The sequence below is a fragment of the Eptatretus burgeri genome, chromosome 7 (genome assembly GCF_056783735.1).
Source record: "Eptatretus burgeri isolate ZD-2024b chromosome 7, Ebu_testis_v1, whole genome shotgun sequence".
In the NCBI taxonomy this organism is placed as follows: domain Eukaryota; kingdom Metazoa; phylum Chordata; class Myxini; order Myxiniformes; family Myxinidae; genus Eptatretus; species Eptatretus burgeri.
The window spans coordinates 29,604,132-29,629,127 of record NC_140967.1 but is presented as its reverse complement, the minus strand read 5'-3'; the positions used below and the strand labels follow the sequence as shown (position 1 = coordinate 29,629,127).

The following is a 24,996-nucleotide window of genomic DNA, read 5'->3' as shown; positions in this document are numbered from 1 at the left end:
TGAGTAAGGACGTTATGTTAGTTCGGGTAGATGGATGTGCTACCATTGTTGGTTTCCATGAGTCCATTGCTCATCATCTGAAAATGGTTAAAGTGGATGTTGCAGATGAGAGGAGTATTGATTCTGTGGTAAGGCAGATCAAGAAGGATGCACGCTCAGTTAAGTACAACAGTGCCAATTATGACCTCTCAGAATTTACACAAGCCAACACAATCAAGGCAACAAGCCCAACTTTACTGAGGTTGATTTCAGACTTAGTATCTGGTGGTGAAATGACCAAGAAATCTCTAAGCCTGAGCCAGTCGATTCAAAGTCATGTTACAGGTACCAGAAATCAGACAACATTAGGACTGGCTGTCAAACTACTGCACCACCATAGCAGTTCTGATCTTCTAAAGCTCCTTCATGAACATGGGTTCACAACGTCATATGATGAGGTCCTGAGATTCAGGAAATCCGCTGCTCATTTTCTCGGTGACAATGCTCAGCTTCTCCACCAATTCATGGGTTTGAGTAGAACTGTTGGTATATTTTTGCCTGGTTTGATAATCTTGATCTGCAAGTGTTCATGCCTAATGGTCGGCGCACTACTCATGTCCTCTCACATGAATTTCAGCAACCCCATCCTGCAGGCATTCTTGAGCATGGGCATGCTCACCCAGGAAAGAGCGACCTTATTATCCCACGACTGTCTAAGAAAGCTGCCCAGTCTAGGACAAGCAGCAGCTCATCAGGAAGCCTTCCTCTGCAGCACTACACTAGGCCATCCAAAGTGAACCCCCCGGCTGTGGATGCAACCTCTGGATTCTCCTACCAAGAAGTGTGTGCCCGGCAAGCTAGTTTAGCTGCTGCACAGGAAAAGGACATGAAGTGGCTAAACACAGTCAGCACACAGGTGAATGCCATGGAATGGGGTGGGTTCAACAACCAAGAAGCATTCATCAGTCATGCAGAAAAAAAAGCCAGCAAGTACCTACATGTTCGGACCCCTTATTGATGCCAAAGCTTCTCATCCAGACACTGTAGTGACTTCACTGGAGTATCTTCAGAAGTCATTGACTGATATGGGAATGACTTATGTCCACATCTCTGTGGATCTCCAGCTCTACATGGTGGCTTGCCAAATCAAGTGGCATGACTTTGATCGCTTTTAAAATGTGATTCTGAGGCCTGCGATAATGCACACTGTGCAGTCCTTCTGTGGTTGCATTGGCAAACTCATGCGTGGGTCTGGTGTTGAGACTCTCATCAGTTCAGCATTCGGGGGCCTGGCAGGAATCATGAGTGGCAAGTCCTGGGTTCGATCAATGAGAGCCTTCCGGATGGTTTCGACTGCCCTTCTCATTTCCTTCCTCACCACCAGCCCCAAGACATTCCAGGAGTTGTGCAGCTACCTTGAGACATGCAGACAGCACCCAACTGGGAAGCACTGGGTTGATAACTTCATCAAGCCTACTCTGCTTGTTCATCAACTTCTGCGTAGTGAGAGGGAGGCAGACTTCCTGCTGCAACAGCTAACACTTGAACGCATGCTTCCCTACTTCTTTGTTGCTGGTCACCATCACTATGCCCGTTACATCACCCATCACCTTCTGGAGATGTGCTATCTGCTGCCACCAGATGCCAAGTCAGAGCTCATATCAGGTGCTTTTGTGTGTCGTCACCAGGAAGACATTTGGAATGGTGTGAGCTCTGATCAGTTCGGTGAACAAACTGCTATTAGAATTGGCAAGGGTGGCCTCAAGGGTATGACTCTTTCTCCAGAGATGGTAGCAGAGTGGATCGATTCCTTTCCTGTCACTGCCTACATCTCAGATACAATGGAGCACATCTACCCTGACTCCTTAAACAAGGACAATGAAGACCAAGTGAGAGAAAAGGACACAAGAATCGGACCACGTCACAAGGAGGAGGGAAAGAAGAGGAGAGAACTTGATGCAGATGATAGGCGCCGGATTTTACTTGAATTGTCGAATGTGTCTCATCCTCTTGAGAATCACTCACCACATCTGTACAACATTGCCAATGGTCGAATTGCTCCCCGAGAAGCTGAAGTGAATGTTGAGGATTCCGTGGTTATAGGTCAGAAAATGGTTGCAGAGTTCCATGCATCCCTTCCAGGTGGATTCCATGCAACTCTCTCATGCCCCATCAAGACAATGGAGCACTTCCAGAAAGGAGTGAAAATTGGGGACAAGACGATCTTTGATCTAGAAACCATCTTCCTCAGGCTGCTGACTATTGCACAGCAAAGACGAATGGAGCTAGGACCTATCTTCCAGTTTGAGCTCTGCGCACTACCCCCCTCACTGATTGATGAATATGGGTGCTTAAGGAAAGGCAACAAAGCACCACTGGCACACAAACTCTGTCTTCAGGCACAACAGCCTGTGCAACCAGATGTTACCATTGTTGATGCGAGCCAACTTCTCTATCATATTGTCTGGCCTTTCAGGGGAACTGTGTCAGTCTTAGTTGAGTCCATCAAGACAAGGCTGTCTACCATTGCTGGTCAGAAGATCTTAGTCTTTGACAAATATTATGATGTTTCTGCAAAGGACCATGAACGAGTGAGGCGTGCTGGCATTTGTTCCATCAACTATGACCTCACAATAAACACACCCCTGCCGAGGCGAGACGCCATCCTGAAAAACAAGCAGAACAAGTTGCAGCTGTCCAAGGTTTTGAATACCTATAACTTTGGTGAAGGAGTTACTGTGGAGAGCCGTAGCCATGGTGCGTTCAACCATGATGAAGCAGACATTACAATGATCTCACACCTGCTCATGGCTGCTGAATGTAATGCAAGAGTGATACGTATCCTCTCTGATGACACTGATGTTTTTTGTATTGATGGTTTACTGGGTTTACCAGCGCAACATCCAGGCCACAGTGCAGATGGAAAGGTGGGATGGAGCAATTTGGGATATCAACACCACCTGTGACCAGCTTGGCCCCAAGTGTCTGCAGCTTTTGGGAATGCACTACATCACTGGCTCAGATACCACGTCATACCCATACGGCAAGGGCAAAGTGTCAGCCCTGAAGGCACTGAGAGCTGGCAACTTCCCTGGTTTGTACTCCGCACTTGGCCAGCTGAACGCAAGCCATGAACAGCTCATGGAAGCAGGGCAGACATTCTTCTGTGCCCTGTATGGTCAGCCAGAAGGTACCACGATGAGTGAGATGAGGTACTCTCTGTACACAAGGAAGTCTGGCAAGCCCCTTAAGCTCATGGCATTACCTCCAACTGAGATAAATCTCTTCCTACATATTTTGCGTGCACATCTACAGACAGTACTTGCAAAATCAGCTGATCAGCAGGCCCCACCTGAACTTGACATTACAAAATATGGATGGGACATCAGAGATGGAATCCCAGTGCCAGCAACTTCTGCTACTCCACCAGCCCCTTTGGACCTCATGGATGTTGTGCGGTGTGGATGCAAAGCAGAGGGGAAGGCCTGCAGTACTGCAAGTTGCAATTGTCACCATGCAAAGATCTCCTGCACTTGTGGTTGCAGTGACAAGTACTACAACCCACACAAGACTGTGGAGGACAGTGAAACTGAAGTGGAAGAAGGGAGTGTCGAAGCAGAACTGGAAAGAGACGAGGATACGGAAGGGGACGAGTACAATGAATGGGAATGAACAATACGTAAGTTGTCTACTCGGATCTATGTCCTCTGTTCCTAAGATGTCCAATATGATGACATGACAATGTGTATGCTTTCTGATTATCAACATACTGTTGTGAACCATTCATGACTTCACTTTTGCATTGGTGTTGCATAATTTTCAGCAGAAAATAGTCATGGACATTTCATGTGAACCTCTATTTATTCCTGAATGTAAAAAATAACCCCAAAATTGAATTCCTCATGTCAAAATTATGTGGAAAAGAGGTATTACACAGGATTATATGTTGACCGATTAAAAACTTAGCCCCATCGTCTGACCTGTAGCGGCCATCTTGAATTTATGCAAATTACAGGATTTCCCCAAGGTCGCCACCCCGGCAACCAACCTGAATTTTATTAATGGACCCATGTTAGTCCAAATCAATCATAAAACCATACACTTTCCACATCAACAAGGTTGACAATGGAACACATAATAACGGCAAATGGACGAGTTCGGAAAACGCGATTATTAACAAAAAAGAAGAAGAAGATCGTTCATCAACACGGAAGTTGAACCCACCCCACGACAAGTGACAAACAATTTTAGAGATTAATGATAAAATCTGGAGGCTCGTGAAGCAGATATTTTATACAGACGTTTGGTTTATTTTTCTCTTACTTTTATTTTCTGGTTCACGATTGTGGTTTTTTTTGTTGTTTGTATTTATTTTTAATGATTATTGTTATTTTTTTCTCCTCTTCGTCCCGTGACCAGTGACGTCATTTCAGTGTCCTCTTCGTCTCATGACCAGTGACGTCATTTCACGAAGTTTGTGGGTCATTTGTGGACGAACTTACAAATCAGGTACTGTACGAGATAAAACGCAAGGTAGGGACAAACTGAACACACACTTATTGATTATTATTATCATTGTGCCGCTTATCGGTGACGTGTGTAATATTTATCCAATTGGCGCAACGATTACAGTAAAGTACCAAGACTATTCGATTACACTGCACATGAAAGAAATATGGAATAGGCAAAGCCATGATAGTTGGGTCATCTGGAGAACTTCCGTGACCGTGGACAGCGAAGGTTGGTTTCTCAATGGATTTGTCTTCTGAGGGTTAATTTGAAAAAATAGCGGGGGTGACCCTCGCGAAAGTGTGGGCCAACTCCACAGGCGCCAAATCAAAAATGGCCGCCACCCACCATCTTGAAAATTGGTTTTCCAGGTTTGGCCTTGAAATGAAAGCGAGGGAAGAACCTTCAGAGTGTAGGCTTTATTTCACTTGATTGAAGCCGCTTCTACGGGCACATCAGGGGATACAGGTGCAGCAAGGAGTACAAATGTAGCAATGTATACATGTGCAGTAGATCACCGCAAAATAAATCAGCAATTAGCACGGAGTCCGGTATACTCTCAATTCTTACCATTCAACGAGCACCAAGTGGACCGCCGCCGTAAATGACAATGCCCCAGGGACAATCCCCCCCCCCCGACCGCGCGGAATCTCGGCTTTATCTATCCCGTGCGTGAGCCGCGCGGCATGTGATCACGCGTCACGTCCTTCAATTCATCACATTCTCCCCGTCTTTAAAATGTAACTAGAGGCCCAACTAACGCACCATGATTACTTCAGCGCTATAGGAGTATACATTTCAAGCAGCGCGAACTATTTAAACTATAGAAGCATACATTCCAAGCAGTGAGGATTATTTTGAATTGTAGGAGCATGGTAATGAGCATCGATATATGATATAATGAGCATGTAGGAGCATGAGCATCGAGGATGCCGATAATCCCCTTTACAGATCGAGTCGGCGAGGGGTTTTTATCCGTCGACCTCTCCGGGAGTAAATGGCGGTTTCACTTGAGGGAGGGTTCCGATCCTCTTGGGGAGCCTCGACTCGTGCCGGGGATGACTCCTCGATCGCTCTCGGGTGGAACGCGGCAGCTCCGTCGCCTCCATTCCCGGGTGGAGTTTCTGGGGGGGAAAGACCTGGGGAGGGAATGTCAGAGGGAGGAGTGCCAGATGGTGGTGTACCTGCAGGAGGAGTACCTGAGGGAGCCAAATGGCGAACCGACACAGTGGTCTCCCTGCCATCAGGAAGTCTGACATGAGCATACTCTGGATTAGCATCGATGAGTTCGACCTCCTCCACCATGGGTTCATACTTGCTTTGTCGTAAGGGGCGTTTCATGAACACTGTTCCGGGATAGATTAGTCAGTTGGGCACCGTTTGGCCGTCAACATAACGTCGTTGGTGAGTAAACATTCGTTCGTGAGGAGTAGCATTGGTGGACGTACAGAGCAAAGAGCGTATGGAATTCAGAGCGTCGGGAAGGGTAGCCTCCCACCGCTCGGGCCCCAGCCCTCTCGATTTCAGCGCCAGAGTTACGGCTTTCCAAATGATTCCATTATATCGTTCCACCTGCCCATTACCCTGTGGGTTGTAACCCGTCGTTCGACTAGTTGCTATGCCGTGCTCAAATAGGAACTGTTTTAGCCCGGCCGACATGAAACACAGCCCTCTGTCTGAATGTATGTACGAAGGTTTCCCAAACATAGCGAAGAGGTCAGACAGACATTTCACGACAGTGCCCGAGGTCATATCCGAGCACGGAAATGCGAAAGGGAACCTTGAGTATTCATCAACAACAGTGAATATGTATCTGTTGTCTGTCTCGGTCGGCAAGGGCCCTTTGAAGTCGATATTTAGTCTCTCGAAGGGTGAAGTGGCCTTGATCAACCTGCCAGATGCCGCGCCATAGAATCTGGGTTTTAGTTCAGCACAAACAGGGCATGAAGCATTCATTTGTTTAATATCTTCCATAGAATAGGGAAGGTTTTGTCTGCGCACGAAATGTGCCATTCTGGTTACTCCTGGGTGGCACAGAGACTCATGGAGGTCTTGCAAAGCCCGACTGATTGTCGCCGAACAGTAGACCCGAGAGAAGGTGTCTGCAGCAGGGTTTTCCCTCCCAGGCCGGTAAACAATGTCGTAACTATAGCAAGCTAGATCTATCCGCCATCTCATTATTTTCTCATTCTTAATTTTTCCCGTTATTTTTCCCATCAAACATGAATGCAACGGATCGCTGGTCCATGACGAGTGTGAAGTGGTTTCCCAGTAAATAATGTCTCCATTTACGTAGGGCTTCGACAATAGCGTACGCTTCCTTCTCTATTGCTGGGTGTCTCTGCTCGCTTCCAGAGAGAGTTCTCAAGAAGAACGCGACGGGTTGGCCGGACTGATTGAGCGTCGCAGCGATCGCGTGATCGGAAGCATCCGTTTCCACCACGAAGGGCACCGAGCTGTCGATCGATAACACTGAACAACAAAAAATTTTTACTGGAGATGTGTAAAGTGATTTAGACTAATTTGGGTACGCTGATTTCAAAAATCATAACCGTTTTGCTGTATCACGTCAGGATTTTCAGGAACAGAAATATTCCCATTGCCTAGAAGTCAGGATTTCAATGAAATTTACAAAAATTCATTTATTCATTTATTTCATCATGAATGCTTCAAAATTATAGAAATTACAGAAAAACTCCACTAGAATGTAATTAAAAATGCTTTAGGCATTTGGCTTTGCGTTTGTGCTGCTCTGTGTCAGTTTCACGATGCAGGAACCAGCAGAAATCGCCCATCATGTTCGGGTTGTGCCGCCCTTGGTAACGCGTCTCCATGAGTGAAATCTCTTGATGGAATCGCTCGCCGTGCTCGTCCGAGACTGCTCCCAAGTTGTCAGGGAAGAAGTTCAGGTGCTGGTGTAGGAAATGGATTTTCAGGGACATCCTGGAGCCAAGTTTCCTGAAGGACTCCAGCAGCTGCTGCACTATTTCTTCATAGTTGTCCGCGCGCTCGTTCCCCAAGAAGTTGTCCGTCACAGCTTTGAAGCTCCTCCACGCTGCCAGCTCTTTGGGGTTGAGAGTTGTCGGAAAAGTTTCGTCCTTCATAATCTGTCGGATTTGCGGTCCAACAAAGACACCAGCCTTGATCTTGGCCTCCGACAAGGTGTTGCCAAACTTTTCCTTGAGGTATAAAAACCCACGCCCATTCAGATCCATTGCCCGTACAAAACTTTTCATCAAGCCGAGCTTTATGTGGAGTGGTGGAAGGAAAACCTTGGCTGGGTCGACAAGGGCGACATGCTTCACGTTGTGTCGACCAGGTACATGCTCTTTTTCGCTCTTCCAAATCTTTCTTCGTCCAGTGATTCTTGTCGTCTCTGCTATCCCAGAGACAAAGGAAGCACATGTATTTCGTGTAGCCTGACTGCAGCCCTAACAACAGCGCCACCACTTTCAAGTCTCCGCAGATGTGCCAGTTGAAGTCATTGTACTTGATGGAATCAAGCAGCTGCCGCATAGTCTCATAGGTCTCTGTCATGCCGAACGCGTGAGCCAGTGGGACTGATGGTTTCTCGTTGCCAATGTGGAGCAAAACAGCCTTCAAGCTGTTCTTCCCCGAGTCGATGAAGAGGCGCCAGTCTGCAGGATCGTGATCACACCCAAGTTCTTTCAACAGACCGTTAATGTCACTGCAGAATGTCATCGTGTCTTCCATCTCAAAGAACTCAGCCATGTCTCTGTGACGTGCTCTGAACAAGGATATCTTGGTGTTAGGTTCAAGTAGATTCCACTGCTGCAGCCTTGATCCAAGCAGCTCTGCCTTCGCCTTTGACAGCGAGAGATCTCTTACAAGATCATTTAAGTCTCCCTGGTTCAGAAGGTGTGATTCTTGAGTGTCGGGTTCAAAAGGTTCATCATCACCATCCTCTTCACCACTGCTTACAGCTATGTTCTGATCAGCTGGAGGTGTTGGAACGGGGTTCTCGTCATCATGAGGCACAGGTTTACGAGCAGAGACGCAGTCAGCGTACTTGATGTGACCTTTATTCTTCTTGTTGAATCCGGCGATGCTTGTGCAGCAGAAATAACAATCATCATGATGATTCTGCGGCTCACGCCATATCATGGGCACCGCAAATGGCATGCTCGCGCGCTTGCCCACCAACCACTGAGTCAAGGTTGTGTGACAGCTTGTGCAGCAGATGTGTGGTGCCCAGCTCTGTTCTTGGTCCCCCACCTTACACCCGAAGTAGTGAAAGTAGGCGGCCTTCATTTTCACTGCTGTAGATATACTTCGCTGTTGATCTTTTTTGGTATACCGACCACAGACATAACAGAAGTTGTCAGGATGATTGGTACAGGAACGCCTACTCATCTTTATCTGAAAGAAAGAAATATAACACAAGTTAACAACAATTGTACGAAATAGACATGTTAAAGACATATGTAAATTTCATTGAAATCCTGACTTCTAGGCAATGGGAATATTTCTGTTCCTGAAAATCCTGACGTGATACAGCAAAACGGTTATGATTTTTGAAATCAGCGTACCCAAATTAGTCTTAATCACTTTACACATCTCCAGTAAAAAAAAAAAATTGAAATTTGTTGTTCAGTGTAATACCACGGAATTACCGATATCATCTTTGAGGCTGTGGAAAGCTTTTACAACAGCGGCATCTGGTGGGAAGTTTTTGCAATGCACTAGGGGATGTATTTTTCAGAGTATTGGGGGATCCATCTCGCGTAGTATGCGAACATTCCGATCACCCGCCGCATTGTCTGCAGGTCCTGAGGTGGGGGTAGCTCACAGAGTGGGCGCAATCGTTCAGGATCGGGCTTAATCGTGCCGTCGGCTATTGTGTAGCCGAGAAGATTAATTGACCTTGCCGAGAATATGCATTTCTCGTAGTTGAGGGTCAGATTATATTTTCTAGCAATGCTCAAGAATCTGTCCAGATTCATATCATGTTCCCCCCGATCTTTACCGCACACCGTGACATTGTCCACGTAAACAAAAGTGTCTTTGAGGTTTTCATCCGAGATGATGTCGTCCATAACTCGTTGGAAGCAAGCTACTCCATTGGTGACACCGAACGGAATCCTCCTGAATTGATAGAGGCGTCTACCTGCCTGGAACGCGGTGTAAGGTTTGTCTTCCACTCGGATGGGAATTTGATGATAGGCGCTTCGCAAATCGATGGTGCTGAATATTTTATAATTGGCCACGCATTCGACCATCTCGTCTATGCGCGGCAAAGGGTAGGCATCGAGTTGGGTGAGTTGGGATTGACAGTTTGAGAGTAATCGACAACCATTTGTTTCTTATGGTTCTGGCTGCTGGTCACCAACACCTGCGCGCGCCATGGCGAATCGCTCGGTTCTATAATACCTTCTTCCAGTAATCGCTTGGTTTCAGAAGTGATGAAGTTCATATCGGCAGTGGTATATCGTCGCGATTTGATCGCTATCGGTTTACAGTCCGGCGACAAGTTAGCAAACAGCTGGGGGGACGATACCTCTGCGGTGGTCAGAGCATTTAGAATTAGACGAGGTTTGCTTCCTCCAAATGGTATTTCGACACTCGCGTGCTGCTTGAGGACATTATGACCCAGAATTACATCTGCGCATAAATCACGAAGCACCAGTACCCTTACATCCCGATGCGTGTACCCTTTTACGTCCAATTCAACATTGCAGTACCCTCGTACGTGGGACTGTAGTGATGTGGAGGCCATGCATACCGTATTGTCTCTCGGGTGGATCTTCCATTTCCTGCCCTTCACTAGCGAGCTGTTGACGAAACTTTCAGAGCTACCGGTATCAATCAGAGCCTCAGCCATATGCCCGTTAATTCGTACGTTGATGATAACCTTGGATAGATTCCCCGGTGAAGCTGCTGTTAGTTTCTTTTGTGAGTAGAGAGCCGCAGAAGTGGGTTTATTTCTTCTAAGAGTAGATTTGCATACCCTGGCATAATGCCCTTTATTGTCACAATTCATGCATGTGGCATCCCTGGCGGGGCATTTGTTGCGGAGGTGTCTTTTGTACCCACAAAAGAAGCATTTACCAACCGAAGTAGTGGCTGAGGATTTTGACGAGGTCTGGGTATCCGATTCCTCGGGTTTATCTCCATCCTCAGTGTCGGAGGTGCCCTGGGGGGTTCCTTGAGTTTCCGCCGTAGCAGCCTTCATTAGCAGCATAGGTGTCCCATATGACTCAGATTGCTGCTGAGCCGTATCCATTGCTCGAGCCTGGTCAGCTACCATTTCAAGAGTGGGTTGCGCTTTCTCCAGTAAGCGTTGCCATATGGGGGCTGACCTGAGCCCTTGGATGAACGCCTCTCTGGTCGCTTCATCTCGGTGTTCCTCGGCGGTTACGGCCCGGAAACTGCAGTCTTTTCCCAACTGCCTCAGAGCTTGCAGGAACTGATCGATTGTCTCCCCGGCTGCTTGCCTGCGTGTGTTGAGAAGATGTCGTATGTACACCTCGTTCTTGTGCTTCACGTAGAGCGCCTGCAGCATGTCGATCGCTGCATCGTAGGTGTCGCACTCCGAGAAGAGCCTGAATACACTGGGCGACACATGATTCACAAGGGCGGCCAATTTGTCGGCTCCCTCTTCAATAATGGTCAGATAGTGTGAGAAGGAACGGAACCAATGCGACCATTTCATTTCCGAGTCAGTCGCGTTTGGGTCTGCGTCGAACCTCTCCGGTTTGTAGATCTTGTCCATCGTCGGTTGAGGGAGCCGAAGGGATCAAGTGAAATCAATTGAAATGAAAGCGAGGGAAGAACCTTCAGAGTGTAGGCTTTATTTCACTTGATTGAAGCCGCTTCTACGGGCACATCAGGGGATACAGGTGCAGCAAGGAGTACAAATGTAGCAATGTATACATGTGCAGTAGATCACCGCAAAATAAATCAGCAATTAGCACGGAGTCCGGTATACTCTCAATTCTTACCATTCAACGAGCACCAAGTGGACCGCCGCCTTAAATGACAATGCCCCAGGGACAATCCCCCCCCCCCCGACCGCGCGGAATCTCGGCTTTATCTATCCCGTGCGTGAGCCGCGCGACATGTGATCACGTGTCACGTCCTTCAATTCATCACAGGCCTAAAGTGCTGACCAGCATATGCTTTCTGGGGTTTTTTGGGTCGAGAAATTCATTTTTAATATCAGTTTTATGATCCGACCTCATTATGGCCTCCAAATCAAAGATGGCCGCCGTCCGCCATATTGTAAATTGGTTTTTCAATGGTTTGGCCTACAGTGCTGATCAGCATATATGCTTTCTGGGGTTTTTTGGGGTCGAGGAATTCATTTTTAATATCACTTTTATGATCCGACCTCATTATGGCCTCAAAATCAAAGATGGCTGCCGTTCGCCATATTGTAAATTGGTGTTTCAATGGTTTGGCCTGCAGTGCTAATCAGCATATTTGCTTTCTGGGGTTTTTTGGGGTCGATGAATTCATTTTTAATATCAGTTTTATGATCCGACCTCATTATGGTCTCCAAATCAAAGATGGCCGCCGTCCGCCATATTGTAAATTGGTGTTTCAATGGTTTGGCCTTCAGTGCTGATCAGAATATATGCTTTCTGGGGTTTTTTGGGGTCGAGGAATTCATATTTAATATCACTTTTATGATCCAGCCTCGTTATGGCCTCCAAATCAAAGATGGCCGCCGTCCGCCATATTGTAAATTGGTGTTTCAATGGTTGGTACAAACAATTGCCCACCCTCCCCAAAGTCACGAAAGTCCTGATCCCAAAATGACCCATCTAATGAAATGTGCATATACTCCGACATGTTTATTCATCATGTCAGCAACAGTTGTGGTGGATTACATGTTAACTCAGGTCCTTAGGCTTCATTTCTTTCATGAAATCCATTTGATCACAAAACCTGGGGCATGTTTAGGGTAAACGAAGCACTCCAAGATCCTTTGAATATTCAGGTGTCCTGCCTGTACACCTTAGTTACTCATCCGAATCTGTCGATCCCCCAATCTCACTTTCATCATCACTGCACTCATCATTGCTATCGTCTGGGCAGTCAGAAAGTTTGAGCTTCTTGGGCAAGGCAGGGCTGGTGTGGCGTACTGGTTTGCACTTCCCATTTATGATTTCCCAACCATGGCCGATTGGGGACGGATGCTCAACCAAGTTGTAATGGAGTTGGCAGTAGGTGATGAAGTTCGTTCATTCCACATGTTCATTCAACTGTCATCATCGGGTGGAAGTCGGGCTGTACTCTTTTTCTTCATTTTATGCCACTTGGAAGCTCTGGCCTGTCCACAAGTACCATCTGCATTCTCATCGTAGACCTTTGAAAGGACAAATGCTTTCATATCAGCTATAATATCGTCCTGTAATTCAAGACTCTTCCCAACTCGCGCAAGAAGCTCTCTAGCTTCAGGATCATTCACACACTTCTCCAGCAGTTTCTTTTTCCCATGACCATAGAAACCTGATGTGTGATCACTACCGGTTATCACATGGAGAGGTATTATAATATTTGCGGCATCCTCTGAGAGCATGGCATGACAATTGACTAAACCATCCTTGCGTTTAATCAGCAGATCACCATGAAGTTGATGTGAGACATATGCTGCTTGGACATACACATCTGTGTCCTCACTGTCTATAACAACTGCCCCAGTGACATTGTTGGTCCGTAGTCTGGCATAGACAGATAGTAGCATTGTATCTGCCTCACGATGCTTGAATCCAAAGTCTGTGGTCGGCACGTATGTGCTCAAGTCGATTGACTTCTCACCCTTGCAGTATATGATGCTTCCTTTCACTAGACCAACATGTGTTTTCCTCTGTTCCATCACAAGTTTTTGCAATCTGACCTTGTTATCCGAATTGACCATTAGTTTGTTGAACTCAACAGATCCTGGAAATATGTCTTCAGGCTTGGGGAAAACATTTGGGATGTGTTGATGTTTGGCTGCCCGTCGTTCGTGCTCATCATCCTTGATGCTGAACTGAAGGTCATACCTGTCATTGACTAGAATGATCAGACGTGCATCAGCGTGGCGTGAGATGACAATATTGCAGATCTTATCTAAATAGTCAATCTAGCGATATTGCAAACCATCCCTTTTTACGGCCTCACGATCGTCCGATGTGGGGGTGGCTAACCGCCAGATCAGTGCCATGTCCACAAGGCTGATGTGGTCCTGTGGTTTCTCAGGAATTGGGTGTAGCTTGAATTTGTACAACAGTTTGCTCTTACAGGTTTTTCGCATTGAGCCATCTACATTGAAGACTGACAAGCACTCATCAGTAACTCGCCATTCTAGAACCGACTCAAGTTTGACCATACCAGATCCCACTGTAAGGTCTATCAAGGTAGCCAACCCAGACTTCTCCATTTGGGCCACTTTCATGGCTGTACCAGATGAGATTCAGACCTGGTCCCTTGCAAAATTCAGTCTTTTATTCCTGTGAATTGTTGCAGTGAGAGGCTGGATCTTCGTCAAAACACGCTCCTGTAGGAAATGTTCAACCTGCGTCTGACCATCTTGTAGTGCTGTCTTGAGGTCATTGACTAGCTGTGGTGAGGCAACCAGACCGGACTGTCGCGATTTTAGTGTTGGTTTTGATTCATCAAATGGATCGGCTTCAAACTCAGTCAAGCACGCTTGTAGATCCTGAACTGCCTGCTCATCTTTTTTCATTCTAGCTGGTTGACACTCAGCCTGTTTCCTATTTCGACGCTTGCACTTGAGATTCTGATTAACAGCAGCTTTTACCCTTGCAACATTTTTGCATTCCTTGTTGTTGAAAAGAGTTGCTTCTCATTCTGCATGAGTTGAAGCCACCCTGATTTCAACTTCGAGTTGAGATTCATAGTCGTTTCTATCCAAAGGTCCATTGGCTGGCAAGAATAGGGTAGCCCTGTCATTGACTGTGCAATTTGCACAGCTCATTGAAGAAGGCCATTGAATCATTTGACAGTGAAGACAGCATTGCCCAATAATCGGGAAACCACCGCCCATAATCATGGTTATCGTACGCCATCAGTCCAGGCAACATGTGGTATGTTGATGATAAGTATTGCGGGCCATTTCGTGCATGACATGCATCAATACTTTGAACTCGAGGATCAGTCATTTCTATGAATGAGAGCCAGAAGTCACCCATGTCGGTACCAGTCTTCTCATAAACTTTTTAAATCAGCTCCTTTATCTCATCCTCCTCCTAGAGATCACTGTGTGCCTTTTGAAGGGCCTCTTGTGTCTCAGTAAGTGCATTGTGAAGAATGTCCACATTGGATTTGATGTCTTCAGAGAGTTCTCCTTGCTCCAAGAGTTTACACAGACGTTTATGGATAAGGACCTCTCTTAAGAGCATAATGCAGCGCATTTCCCACCTGTAGTGCTTTCCTCGTAGTGCCTGGTCAACAGATCCCTCCACTACTACCCCAGCTGCAACCAGAGTATCTGCCATACCAGATCCCTGAAATCTCTTATAGACAGCATAGATGTAGGACATCTGCTGGTGAAATGCACCAAGAATTGGGATGATGTTCTTAAACAATTCTGGATTCTCTGCTTTCAGCTGCACAATTGTCTTATAGGTTGGCATGTCACCTACGAGAAAGGAGAATGGAATACTCTTCTCCCGCATAGCTGCAAGTAGTTTCACCATAATATCATGCACGACTGATTTGCTTGGAGGTTCATTGTAGGTAGTGTGATAGTATGGCTTGCTCCTTTTGAGTGGTGGATGATGGCAGGACTGGGCATCGCTGTATGCTGGAACACATTGCTTCTCAGGAGGTGGTCTTGTTCCATGGTTAACTGCTTGAGATAGTGCATGTATCACAGAATGAGCACGTTGCGGGTTCAAGCCATCCACAGGTGGATCTACCTTCTCCCGAGCAGGTGGTTTACTCGTACTACCAGGAGGACACCTGTATTGCTGGACCTGTGTTAGATTGGCGCACTTTTGCATCAGCTGTGCAGTAATTTCTTTCTTCACAAGCTTTGAAGGAGGATCCTTGTTAGGTTTCTTCTCATAGTCCTGTGGCTGTACAAACATGACGTTTGTTTGATGAGCCCCTGATACATTGCCTCTCATGGTATCAATGTTGAAGTCATCATTGTCAACAACCACGATGGCTGGTTTGCCATCTGCGATCTCCTGTGGGCAGATTCCCGATGCGTTAACATCCATTAAAGCCCAGTGATCATAGAGGAGAAGAGTGTCTGCATAGCTGATGCAAACACCACTCTTGTGTAAAGTATCTACCAGCTCTTTACTTCTGGTCATACCATGTACAGTTACCCCCATGTTTATAACTGCTGTGGTGAGCTGTCCTGTGATGTAGTAGGAGATCATAGAGGCGAGACTGAGAGTACTGGGGCTGATGTTGGGAGTTTTTCTGTCAGGTTGCTTCAGCCAGGTCAACAGCTTCACCAGCAACTCACATACCTCTTCAGCTTCTTCTAGATTATCTACTCGGGGTGGCCAGCGGACAGAAGATGTATTCTTTACCTTCTTGGAAATTCTTCGGGCCATGTTCTGCAGGTGCTGCTCATCACTGATGCCAAGGGATGACATTACTGCCTCAATGTAGTCACCTCCACCACAAACATCATAGACCAACTCACTCTTGTTCCTTTCACTTCTGTTTGAAACCAATACTGTGTTGATACTCCTTAATTAGCAATTCCTTGATATAGGAAGATTTGACATCACCTACTGGATATCCGTAGTCACTTACAATACGTTTGTAATCTTCTAGAAGAGACTGCTAAGAACGGATTTCATGCTCATAAAAGATGACCAAGTCCACATGTCTGAAAAACACACTCCTGGCCTCTGGAAGAGACACACTCTGTAGGTGCATCGCATCTTCAGGCTTCAACTTTCTGTGACTGATGTACTTCTGGTGGTACATGATATCATTTGCAAAAGGATCTGCCGGTGCTGATGTTGATTCAATAAGCCGAGTCAAACGATCTCTCAGCTGCCTATCTTCTTCGATCAGGATAGGATGGCGTCTGAAGGCTCGCCATGCTGATTTAGTATTGATTCTAAAGAGCTTGCTGCGTGATCTGTTTGGGTGCTTGGTGTCCTCACCTTTCATACACCAACACACTTCGTTTTATCATGGAGAGGTCCACCCATTGAGGAACGCAGACGCTTGGGTGATAAAAGGGTCTCTGGATCATCATCACACCGTTCTGAACCAAGAGTTTGACTGAAACTCTGGGCAATGTCACTTTCTTTCTCTTTGCGTTTTATGGCTTTCCCGAGGTTGGACGATGATGATAGTGTGACATAACATGAATCGTGCACATAGTAACCAGTTGGCCCTTTATCCCATGCAGTGTTGTTATGAACATCACCAAATTTGTCCAGTCCTATCCAGTTTTTTGATTTCGCTTGTAAACGTTCCAATTTAGCTTGCGTAATAGTATCAGCAGCATTGCAAGGCTTTCCACATTTTAGCGTGCATTCATAAGACATGACTGGTAACAGGAAACGGCTTTGAAGTAGCGTTTATCCTTTATACTGATGCCTCAGAAATGCAGAGCAAGATGCATGCAGACCTGAAAGTATAAAACCAACGTCTTATTTGAAACGACATGCCAGGCTTTTATCCTCAGATGCAGTGGTATCCTCAGATGCTTTTATGTTTTTTATCCGCAGATGCTTTTATGTTTTTATCCTCAGATGCAGTGGTATCCAACAGCACACATGCAGGTAGACCTGAAATATACAAAAGTACATGCACGTTATTTAATAAAAGTATGAGGCATATGCAGCTTAGCGCTGTTGGCAATGACATTTACAAACTATTTTTTCAAGATGGCCGACGGTGGCCATCTTGGTATTGCTGCTCATAACGAGATCAGACACATAACTGATATTAAATATGAAATCTTTGATCCAAACCACCCCAGAAAGCATATATGCTGATCAGCACTGTCGGCCTGACCATTGAAACACCAATTTACAATATGGCAGACGGCGGCCATCTTTGATTTGGAGGCCATAATGAGGCCGGATCATAAAACTGATATTAAATATGAATTCCTCGACCCCAAAAACCCCAGAAAGCATATGCTGATCAGCACTGTAGGCCAAACCATTGAAAAACCAATTTACAATATGGCGGGCGGTGGCCATCTTTGATTTGGAGGCCACAATGAGGTCGGATCATAAAACTGATATTAAATATGAATTCCGCGACCCAAAAAAACCCAGAAAGCATATGCTGATCAGCACTTTAGGCCAAACCATTGACAAACCAATTATCAAGATGGTGGGTGGCGGCCATTTTGGTTTGTGTCCCGCTGCGGAGTTAGCCCACACTTTCGCGAGTGTCACCCCTGCTATTTTTTCAAATTAACCCTCATAGAAGACAAATCCATTGAGAAACCAACCTCCGCTCTCCACGGTCACGGAAGTTCTCCAGAAGACCCAACTAAGGCCTAACTAGCTCCATTTAAATTTCTTCTACCTCCCTTCTATTTGAGTTTGTGCCACTTTTACCGAATTGATTCCATCCTTTATCTGTTTTTATCTGCCTTTGTGCTCCTGTTAATTCCTCCTTTGCTTCCTTAAGACCCTTTTTGGTATCTTCCTCGTGTTCTGTTCGTGGTTCGTTTATTTCTCGATTTTGGAGGTTCTATTTTCTGTCCCATTTCCTTTACCTTCTGTGTTATGTCGTCATGTTTCGTCTTGCATCCTGTTTTTTACTGCGATTAATTCTCCTCGTGGTCATCTCCTGGCCCATCAACTCCATGTCAGCCTTCAACTCAATGCCCATCCTCCATATTCCTTTGCTCAATGCCTTTACGTCTGCCTTGGCCTCATCCCTCACCTCTGACAGCCCCATCCTTATGTCGATGCTCAACTTATCGTCCATCACTTTTTGCCGCGCCTCCATATCCATGTTCATCGTTTTTTTTGCCCCGCCTTTATTTCAGCCATCATCTGGCTCATCATCGATGCTAATCGGTCCATTTCTGATGGTGCTGATGAGGCCGATCTGCTACTCTGGGGTTTGGACTCCAGAGGGAGCGTCACATTCTCTGGGAGACTAATTAAGTGGTCGGGGCCCCCGAGCATTACCAATGTCTCTGCTGTGGTTGCGGTCCCCACGGAATATTCCCCCCAAGGAATTACCTTCCTCCATACACACGAAGGGAACCTCGTGGACCACGGGTTCCTCATCCATTTCCATTAAAGTCCACCTGGACCAGCCCATCCTGGTCCGCTATCGTCCGAGGAAATACTTGAATAAAATTTTCACCCTAACCTGCTCTTTTTTAATTTTGGGGGTGCGCTCGTCGATCGACCCTGAATTTTTTAATGCCGTGAACAAACTTTGGTACATCACGGGTGATGAAGGTTTTGGTCAAGTTTCATCGAAGTTGTGTGTGTAGTTTCGAGAAGAGAGCAAATACCTATTTTGAGGGGTCAAATTCCTCTTGCCCACATTAGACCCCCTTGATGAGTGCAGATTTTTGTGCAGACGATAAGCTTTGGTACATCACGGGTGATGAAGGTTGTGGTCAACTTTTATCGAAGTTGTGTGTGTAGTTTCGGATAAGAGCAAATACCTATTTGGGGGGCAGGGTCAAAACCCTCCCGTAGACCCCTTTAATGAGTGCAGATTTTGATGCGGTTGATACACTTTGGTACATCACGGAAGAAGGTTTTGGTCAAGTTTCATCAAAATTGTATGTGTAGTTTTGGAGAAGATAGCAAATACCTATTTTTGGAGGGGTGGGGGGGGTCAAAAAACAACCCCGTAGACCCTCTCAATGGGCACAGATTTTGATGCAGTCAATACACCTTCATTAGGCATCAGATATGAAGCCTGTGGCCAAGTTTCATCAAAACCGTGTTGATTTTTTGAAGAGTTAATGATTCGCTCACTGACTCACTCCTGCTCGATCGCATACGCTCACCTGACTAAAGTCCAGGTGAGCTAAAAACTGGAAAGTTTGGGTGAGAGGGTGGTTTAACTGGGTTAGGAAACATCATGGTTGGATGGCAGCGTTGGATGCAAGGGATGATCCTGTTGGATGGGGGTGATCCTGTTGGATGGGGGTGATCCCGTTGGATGGGCCGTTGGATGTGGATGATCCCGTTGGATGGGGATGATTCTGTTGGATGGGGATGATTCTGTTGGATGGGGATGATCCTGTTGGATGGGGGTGATCCCGTCAGATGGGCCGTTGGACGTGGATTATCCTGTTGGCTGGGGATGATCCTGTTGGATGGGGTTGATCCTGTTAGAAGGGCCGTTGGACGGGGATGATCCTATTGGATGGGGGTCATCCTGTTGGATGGGCCATTGGAATGCGATTATCCCGTTGGCTGGGGATGATCCTGTTAGATGGGAGCTTTGGATGGGGGTGATCCTGTTGGATGAGGATGATCCTATTGGATAGGGGTAATCCTGTTGGATGGGCCATTGGACGGCGATTATCCCATTGGCTGTGGGTGATCCTGTTGGATGGAGGATGATCTTGTTGGATGGGGGTGATCCTGTTGGAAGGGGATGACCCTGTTGGAAGGGGTTGACCCTGTTGGAAGGGGATTATCCTGTTGGCTTTTTAGCTTAATTCGGGAACACATTTATAATAAATGGCAAACTAAGTGGGACAATTGTACCAATGGCAAATTCTTTTAAAATATTCAATTCACCCTTTCCCAAGATCCCATTTCTCGCAGAGATAAGGTTGAGACTTAGACATTGTGCTCTAAATTCCCATTTATAGAAGGTGTGTTCAATTCCCAATCAGCTTCCTATCACTTAAGCAACTTGGCGAGCGCTCTACAAGCGAATTGGTAATGGGACACACTCAGGATGTTACCCTACTGGGATATGCCGACGATGTAATAAACCGGAAGAGTTCGAGATCTTGTGCAACGACCATTGTTCGAGGCATCGCAAGCACGGCTCGAGCTCGATCGGCCGAACCGGGATTTGATGTCAAGATCTGACGTGTATTTTATATCGATTGGAGTCGAGGCTTCCTCGACTCCGCAAAGTCGTGTTTAAATTCGGGAATGTATAAAGTTTAGGAAGGCTTTTCTGTCGGCTTCCTGCCTCCTCGCAAGTTGATGTTTTTTTTTTGCGAGTGGCGTATCTAGAGCCTCGCGGTTCGGAAAACCGATTATTTCCGACGAAGAAGAAGAAGAAGATCGTTCATCAACACGGAAGTTGAACCCACCCCACGACAAGTGACAATTTTAGAGATTAATGATAAAATCTGGAGACTCGTGAAGCAGATATTTTATACACACTTTTGGTTTATTTTTCTCTTACTTTTCTTTTCTGGTTCACGATTGTGTTTTTTTTGTTTGTTTGTTTATATTTTTTAATGATTATTGTTGTTTTTTTTTTTCTCTTCGTCCCGTGACCAGTGACGTCATTTCAGTGTCTCCGTCTCGTGACCAGTGACGTCATTTCACGAAGTTTGTGCTTCATTTATGGACGAACTTACAAATCAGGTACTGTACGAGATAAAACGCAAGGTAGGGACAAACTGTACACACACTTATTGATTATTATTATTATCATTGTGCCGCTTATCGGTGACGTGTGTAATATTTATCCAATTGGCGCAACGATTACAGTAAAGTACCAAGACTATTCGATTACACTGCACATGAAACAATAAAAGGAGCTTCATTCCAACACCTGACAACTCTGTCTGATTCGGTTTCAATACCTGGGGTGTGTTCCGTGAACAAGCAGTTTGCTATCGCTTTCCAAGCTAGTCGTTCCGTATCGACCGCTGTGCAAGCCGCTCGATAAGTGGAGCAAGCGATTTAAAAATAAAAAAGTCTGGTTCAAAATGATTCGACAACCTTGAGTCCATCAGGTGCGGCCTTAAAATTGAGCCACCGGTACCACTCTGGGTGGCCAAGGTTCATGGGTACCGAATAAAAGCTCTGCTGTTCAGGAACACATTTCTCCCTGGTAGCATGTCTCTATTGGGTAGTCGATGTAGTCGAAAAAAAAAAAATCTCAAAAAAAAATTTTTTGAAATTTTTTTTCTACCCTTATTATCAGTATTTCCGTCGATATGTTTGTTGGGTAGTCGATGTCGAAAATTTTTTTGTTGAAATTTGTTCTACCCTTATCAATTTTTCCATCTATGGTTGTCTGTCCCTCTGTTCGGCCCAGTGCTCCGTTAATACAATGGCGATTTCGATGAAACTTGGTTGGTAGGTTCATACCATGACCGAGTTGTGTGCAAATGAGAACCGTTGCTATGGACACCACCGTTGCCTCGCAACGGGACTTTGAAATTTTTGAAAAATCATAAAAAAATAATTTTTTCGAAAATCAAAAATCGGGCCACGAGCGACTGTGGGCAGTACATTCAGCCATATTGTCAAAAATTTCCAGCCGGATCCTATGAAAACTGTCGGAGAAGATAGACTTTGAATGAACCCTGGTCGAAAACAATAAAAAAAAAACGAAGTTCGTTATATCTCAGAGACTATGAGTCAGATATACATGAAACTGGTATGGTGGGTTCAGGGTATGTCCTAGTTATGTGTGAGAAAGAACCGTTGCTATGGACCCCTCCGTTGCCTAGCAACGGCCGAAAAACCTCTAAATGTGGGGGTATTTTAACGAAAAAAACAATCTGCAGCATTAACCCTTGAAGCTAGAATCATGAATTTTCTTGTGCTTAATCCTCAGGTCATTCCCCATCGAGCGAGCCCATCGCGTCAGGTTTTATTGGGTAGTCGACTACCCATGTCCGCCTACCGCCTTGTCTGTCTGTCTCTCTATCTGTCTGTCTCTATCTCTCTGTCTCTCCGTCTCTCTGTCTCTCTATCTGTCTGTCTCTCTGTTGGGTAGTCGATCTCGTTGGAAAAAAAAAATTGAGATTTTTTTTCCTACCCTTATTATCAGTATTTCCGTCGATATGTTGGGTAGTCGACGACCCATGTCCGCCTACCGGCTTGTCTGTCTCTCTCTCTCTCTCTCTCTCTCTCTCTCTCTCTCTCTCTCTCTCTCTCTCTCTCTCTCTCTCTCTCTCTCTCTCTCTCTCTCTCTCTCTCTCTCTCTGTCTATCTCTCTGTCTCTCCATCTGTCTGTCTCTCCGTTGGGTAGTCGATCTCGTCGAAAAAAAAATATATGTATATTTTTTGAAATTTGTTCTACCCTTATTATCACTTTTTCCATCGATATGTTTGTCTGTCCCTCTGTTCGATCCAGTGCTCCGTTAATACAATGGCGATTTCGATGAAACTTGGTTGGTAGGTTCATACCATGACCAAGGTGTGTGCAAATGAGAACCGTTGCTAAGGGCACCACCGTTGCCTAACAACGGAACTTTGAAATTTTTGAAAAATCATAAAAAATTAATTTTTTCCAAAATCAAAAATCGGGCCACGAGCGACTGTGGGCAGCACATTCAGCCACATTGTCAAAAATTTCCAGCCGGATCCTATGAAAACTGTCGGAGAAGATAGACTTTGAATGAACTCTGGTCGAAAACAATAAAAAAACGAAGTTTGTTATATCTCGGAGACGATGAGTCACATATACATGAAACTGGTATGGTAGGTTTTTTTTTTTTTTTTTTTTTTTTTTTTTTTTTTTTTGTATACCTTGGTCGAGGCTCGTATGAGAGCTAACACACAACTCACAGCAAGGAGGCATGAGACAAGAGGGGTGGGAGTGGAAGGGACAAAACATTGGGGAACAGACACAGGTGAACTGTGGAAGGGAGAGGGATGGGGATGGGACGGGGAACATGGCGAGGAGAAGATGGACATTACAGGGACTTTCAGGAAGGAAAGCAGGAGAATTGAAGGAAGTGGGCTTGGGTGGATTATCGGGGGTAGAAAAGATCGAGGATTTGGATGGGGGAAGATAAGAGGTGGTGGTGAACAGCTGTTTTGAAAGCCTGGAGGGAAGAATGGGAAAGAATAGAGTGAGGAAGTTTATTCCAAAGGCGGGAAAAAAGAGGAATGAAAGAGTGAAGATGAGCAGTGATTCGTGATTTTGGTAGTTTTACCAGAAGGGGTTGTTGGCGGACCTTGAGCGCCCTGTGGAAATGTGGTTGGGACAAATCGCAGAGAGAGCAGGGGGGCAAGGCTGGAGAGGAGTCGGTAGAAGACAGAAAGACCACCGACCAACCTGCGGTGATTGAGTGAGAGGCCCAAAGACTCAGCTTCATTGCGGGAGATGCCAATGATCTTAAAAGCCCTGGTTTCGACAGCGTGAAGTCGAGAAAGGTGGGAGGCAGGAGCACCAGCCCAGAGGGGAGAGCAGTACTCCATCAGGCTACGGACAAAAGCTTTGTAAGTAGTCAGGAGCTCAAGAGGGCCGAGGAAGGACTTTGCACGACGGAGGATTCCCAGTCGGCGACTGGCTTTTGAGGCAAGGTTGGAAATGTGACTTTCCCAGGAAAGGTCATGGCAGATAGTGAGACCCAGAAGCTTGAAAGAAAAGACTTCTTCCAGAGGATTGTTGAGAAAGTGGATGGGGGGGTTTTGTAAACGGTCCTTTCGAAGAGACATAGTGAGAGTGTGAGATTTGTGTGGATTGAAAGACATGTTCCACATGTTGGACCAGTTTGTGATTTTATCCAGATCTGCAGTGAGCGAAGAAGCTGCTGCTTGCCGGTCTGAGGGATGACAGATGGTACGGCAGAGGGTGGAGTCGTCGGCAAAGAGAAATAGAGGATTTTCCAGAGAGTCGGAGAGATCATTGATGAAAACCAGAAAAAGAACAGGGCCCAGAACGCTACCTTGAGGAACTCCAGCCTGCACAGGAAGAGGGGATGAAAGAACTCCATTTAGGGCCACACGTTGACTGCGACAGGAGAGGAAGTCTGCGAGCCATGAGTGGAGATGGCCTTGAATACCATGGGAAGAGAGTTTGGTGAGTAGGGCAGGGTGCCAGACTGTGTCAAAAGCACGTGATATGTCCAGGGATACGGCTCGGATTTCCTGTCTGGCATTGAGGACCTCCATCCATTGATGGGAGAGCAGTAGCAGCATATCCAGGGTAGAGTGACCTGGTCTGAAACCAAATTGATGATTGGAAATCAAGCCATTGGAGAAGAGGAAGGATTTACATTCTGAAGCAATGATGGATTCCATAACCTTGCTGATGATTGGGAGAAGGCTGATTGGTCTGTAGTTACAGGGATCTGTTTTTGCACCTTTTTTATGCAGGGCAGTGATGTTAGCAGATTTCCAAGCAGATGGCAGATGACCTTGGGAAAATGAGAGGGTGAATAGAACAGAGAGAGGGTGAGCAAGAGCAGAAGAGCAGGCTTTGAGGACACGTGGGCTGATGCCGTCTGGACCGGTTGCAGAATCTGACTCGAGGTTTGAAAGCAAGCTCTCCACCTTGTCAGGAGAAAAGGATACAGAGTCCAGGGACAGTTGGGTGCGACTGGGTAAAGTGGGTAGAGATAGTGATGGGTTTAGGACACAAGATTTAGCTGCAAACACCGAGTTTAGACATTCAGCTTTATCACGTGTG

General features: G+C 46.0%; 2 protein-coding genes across 7 annotated transcripts in view; one reads left to right on the top strand and one right to left on the bottom strand.

The window, feature by feature from the left end:
* LOC147022917 (uncharacterized) overlaps positions 1-24,996 on the bottom strand; it is a 395,784-nt gene that overhangs the window by 250,718 nt on the left and 120,070 nt on the right. The window lies entirely within an intron of this gene.
* Positions 4,470-24,996, top strand: part of ASTE1 (asteroid structure-specific endonuclease 1) — a 64,936-nt gene continuing 44,409 nt past the window's right edge. For 3 of the 6 annotated variants that reach the window (XM_085887890.1, XM_085887886.1, XM_085887891.1), the window contains exon 1: positions 20,912-21,011. Coding sequence is in view for 2 of the 6 variants with exons in the window: in XM_085887887.1 (XP_085744013.1) it covers position 20,717; positions 20,901-21,011 (112 nt within the window). In the remaining 4 variants the exon portion in view is untranslated. Of the gene's footprint in view, positions 4,489-20,398; positions 20,718-20,900; positions 21,012-24,996 lie in introns of those variants that run through there. The other 3 variants (XM_085887885.1, XM_085887889.1, XM_085887887.1) reach the window with 3 other exon arrangements.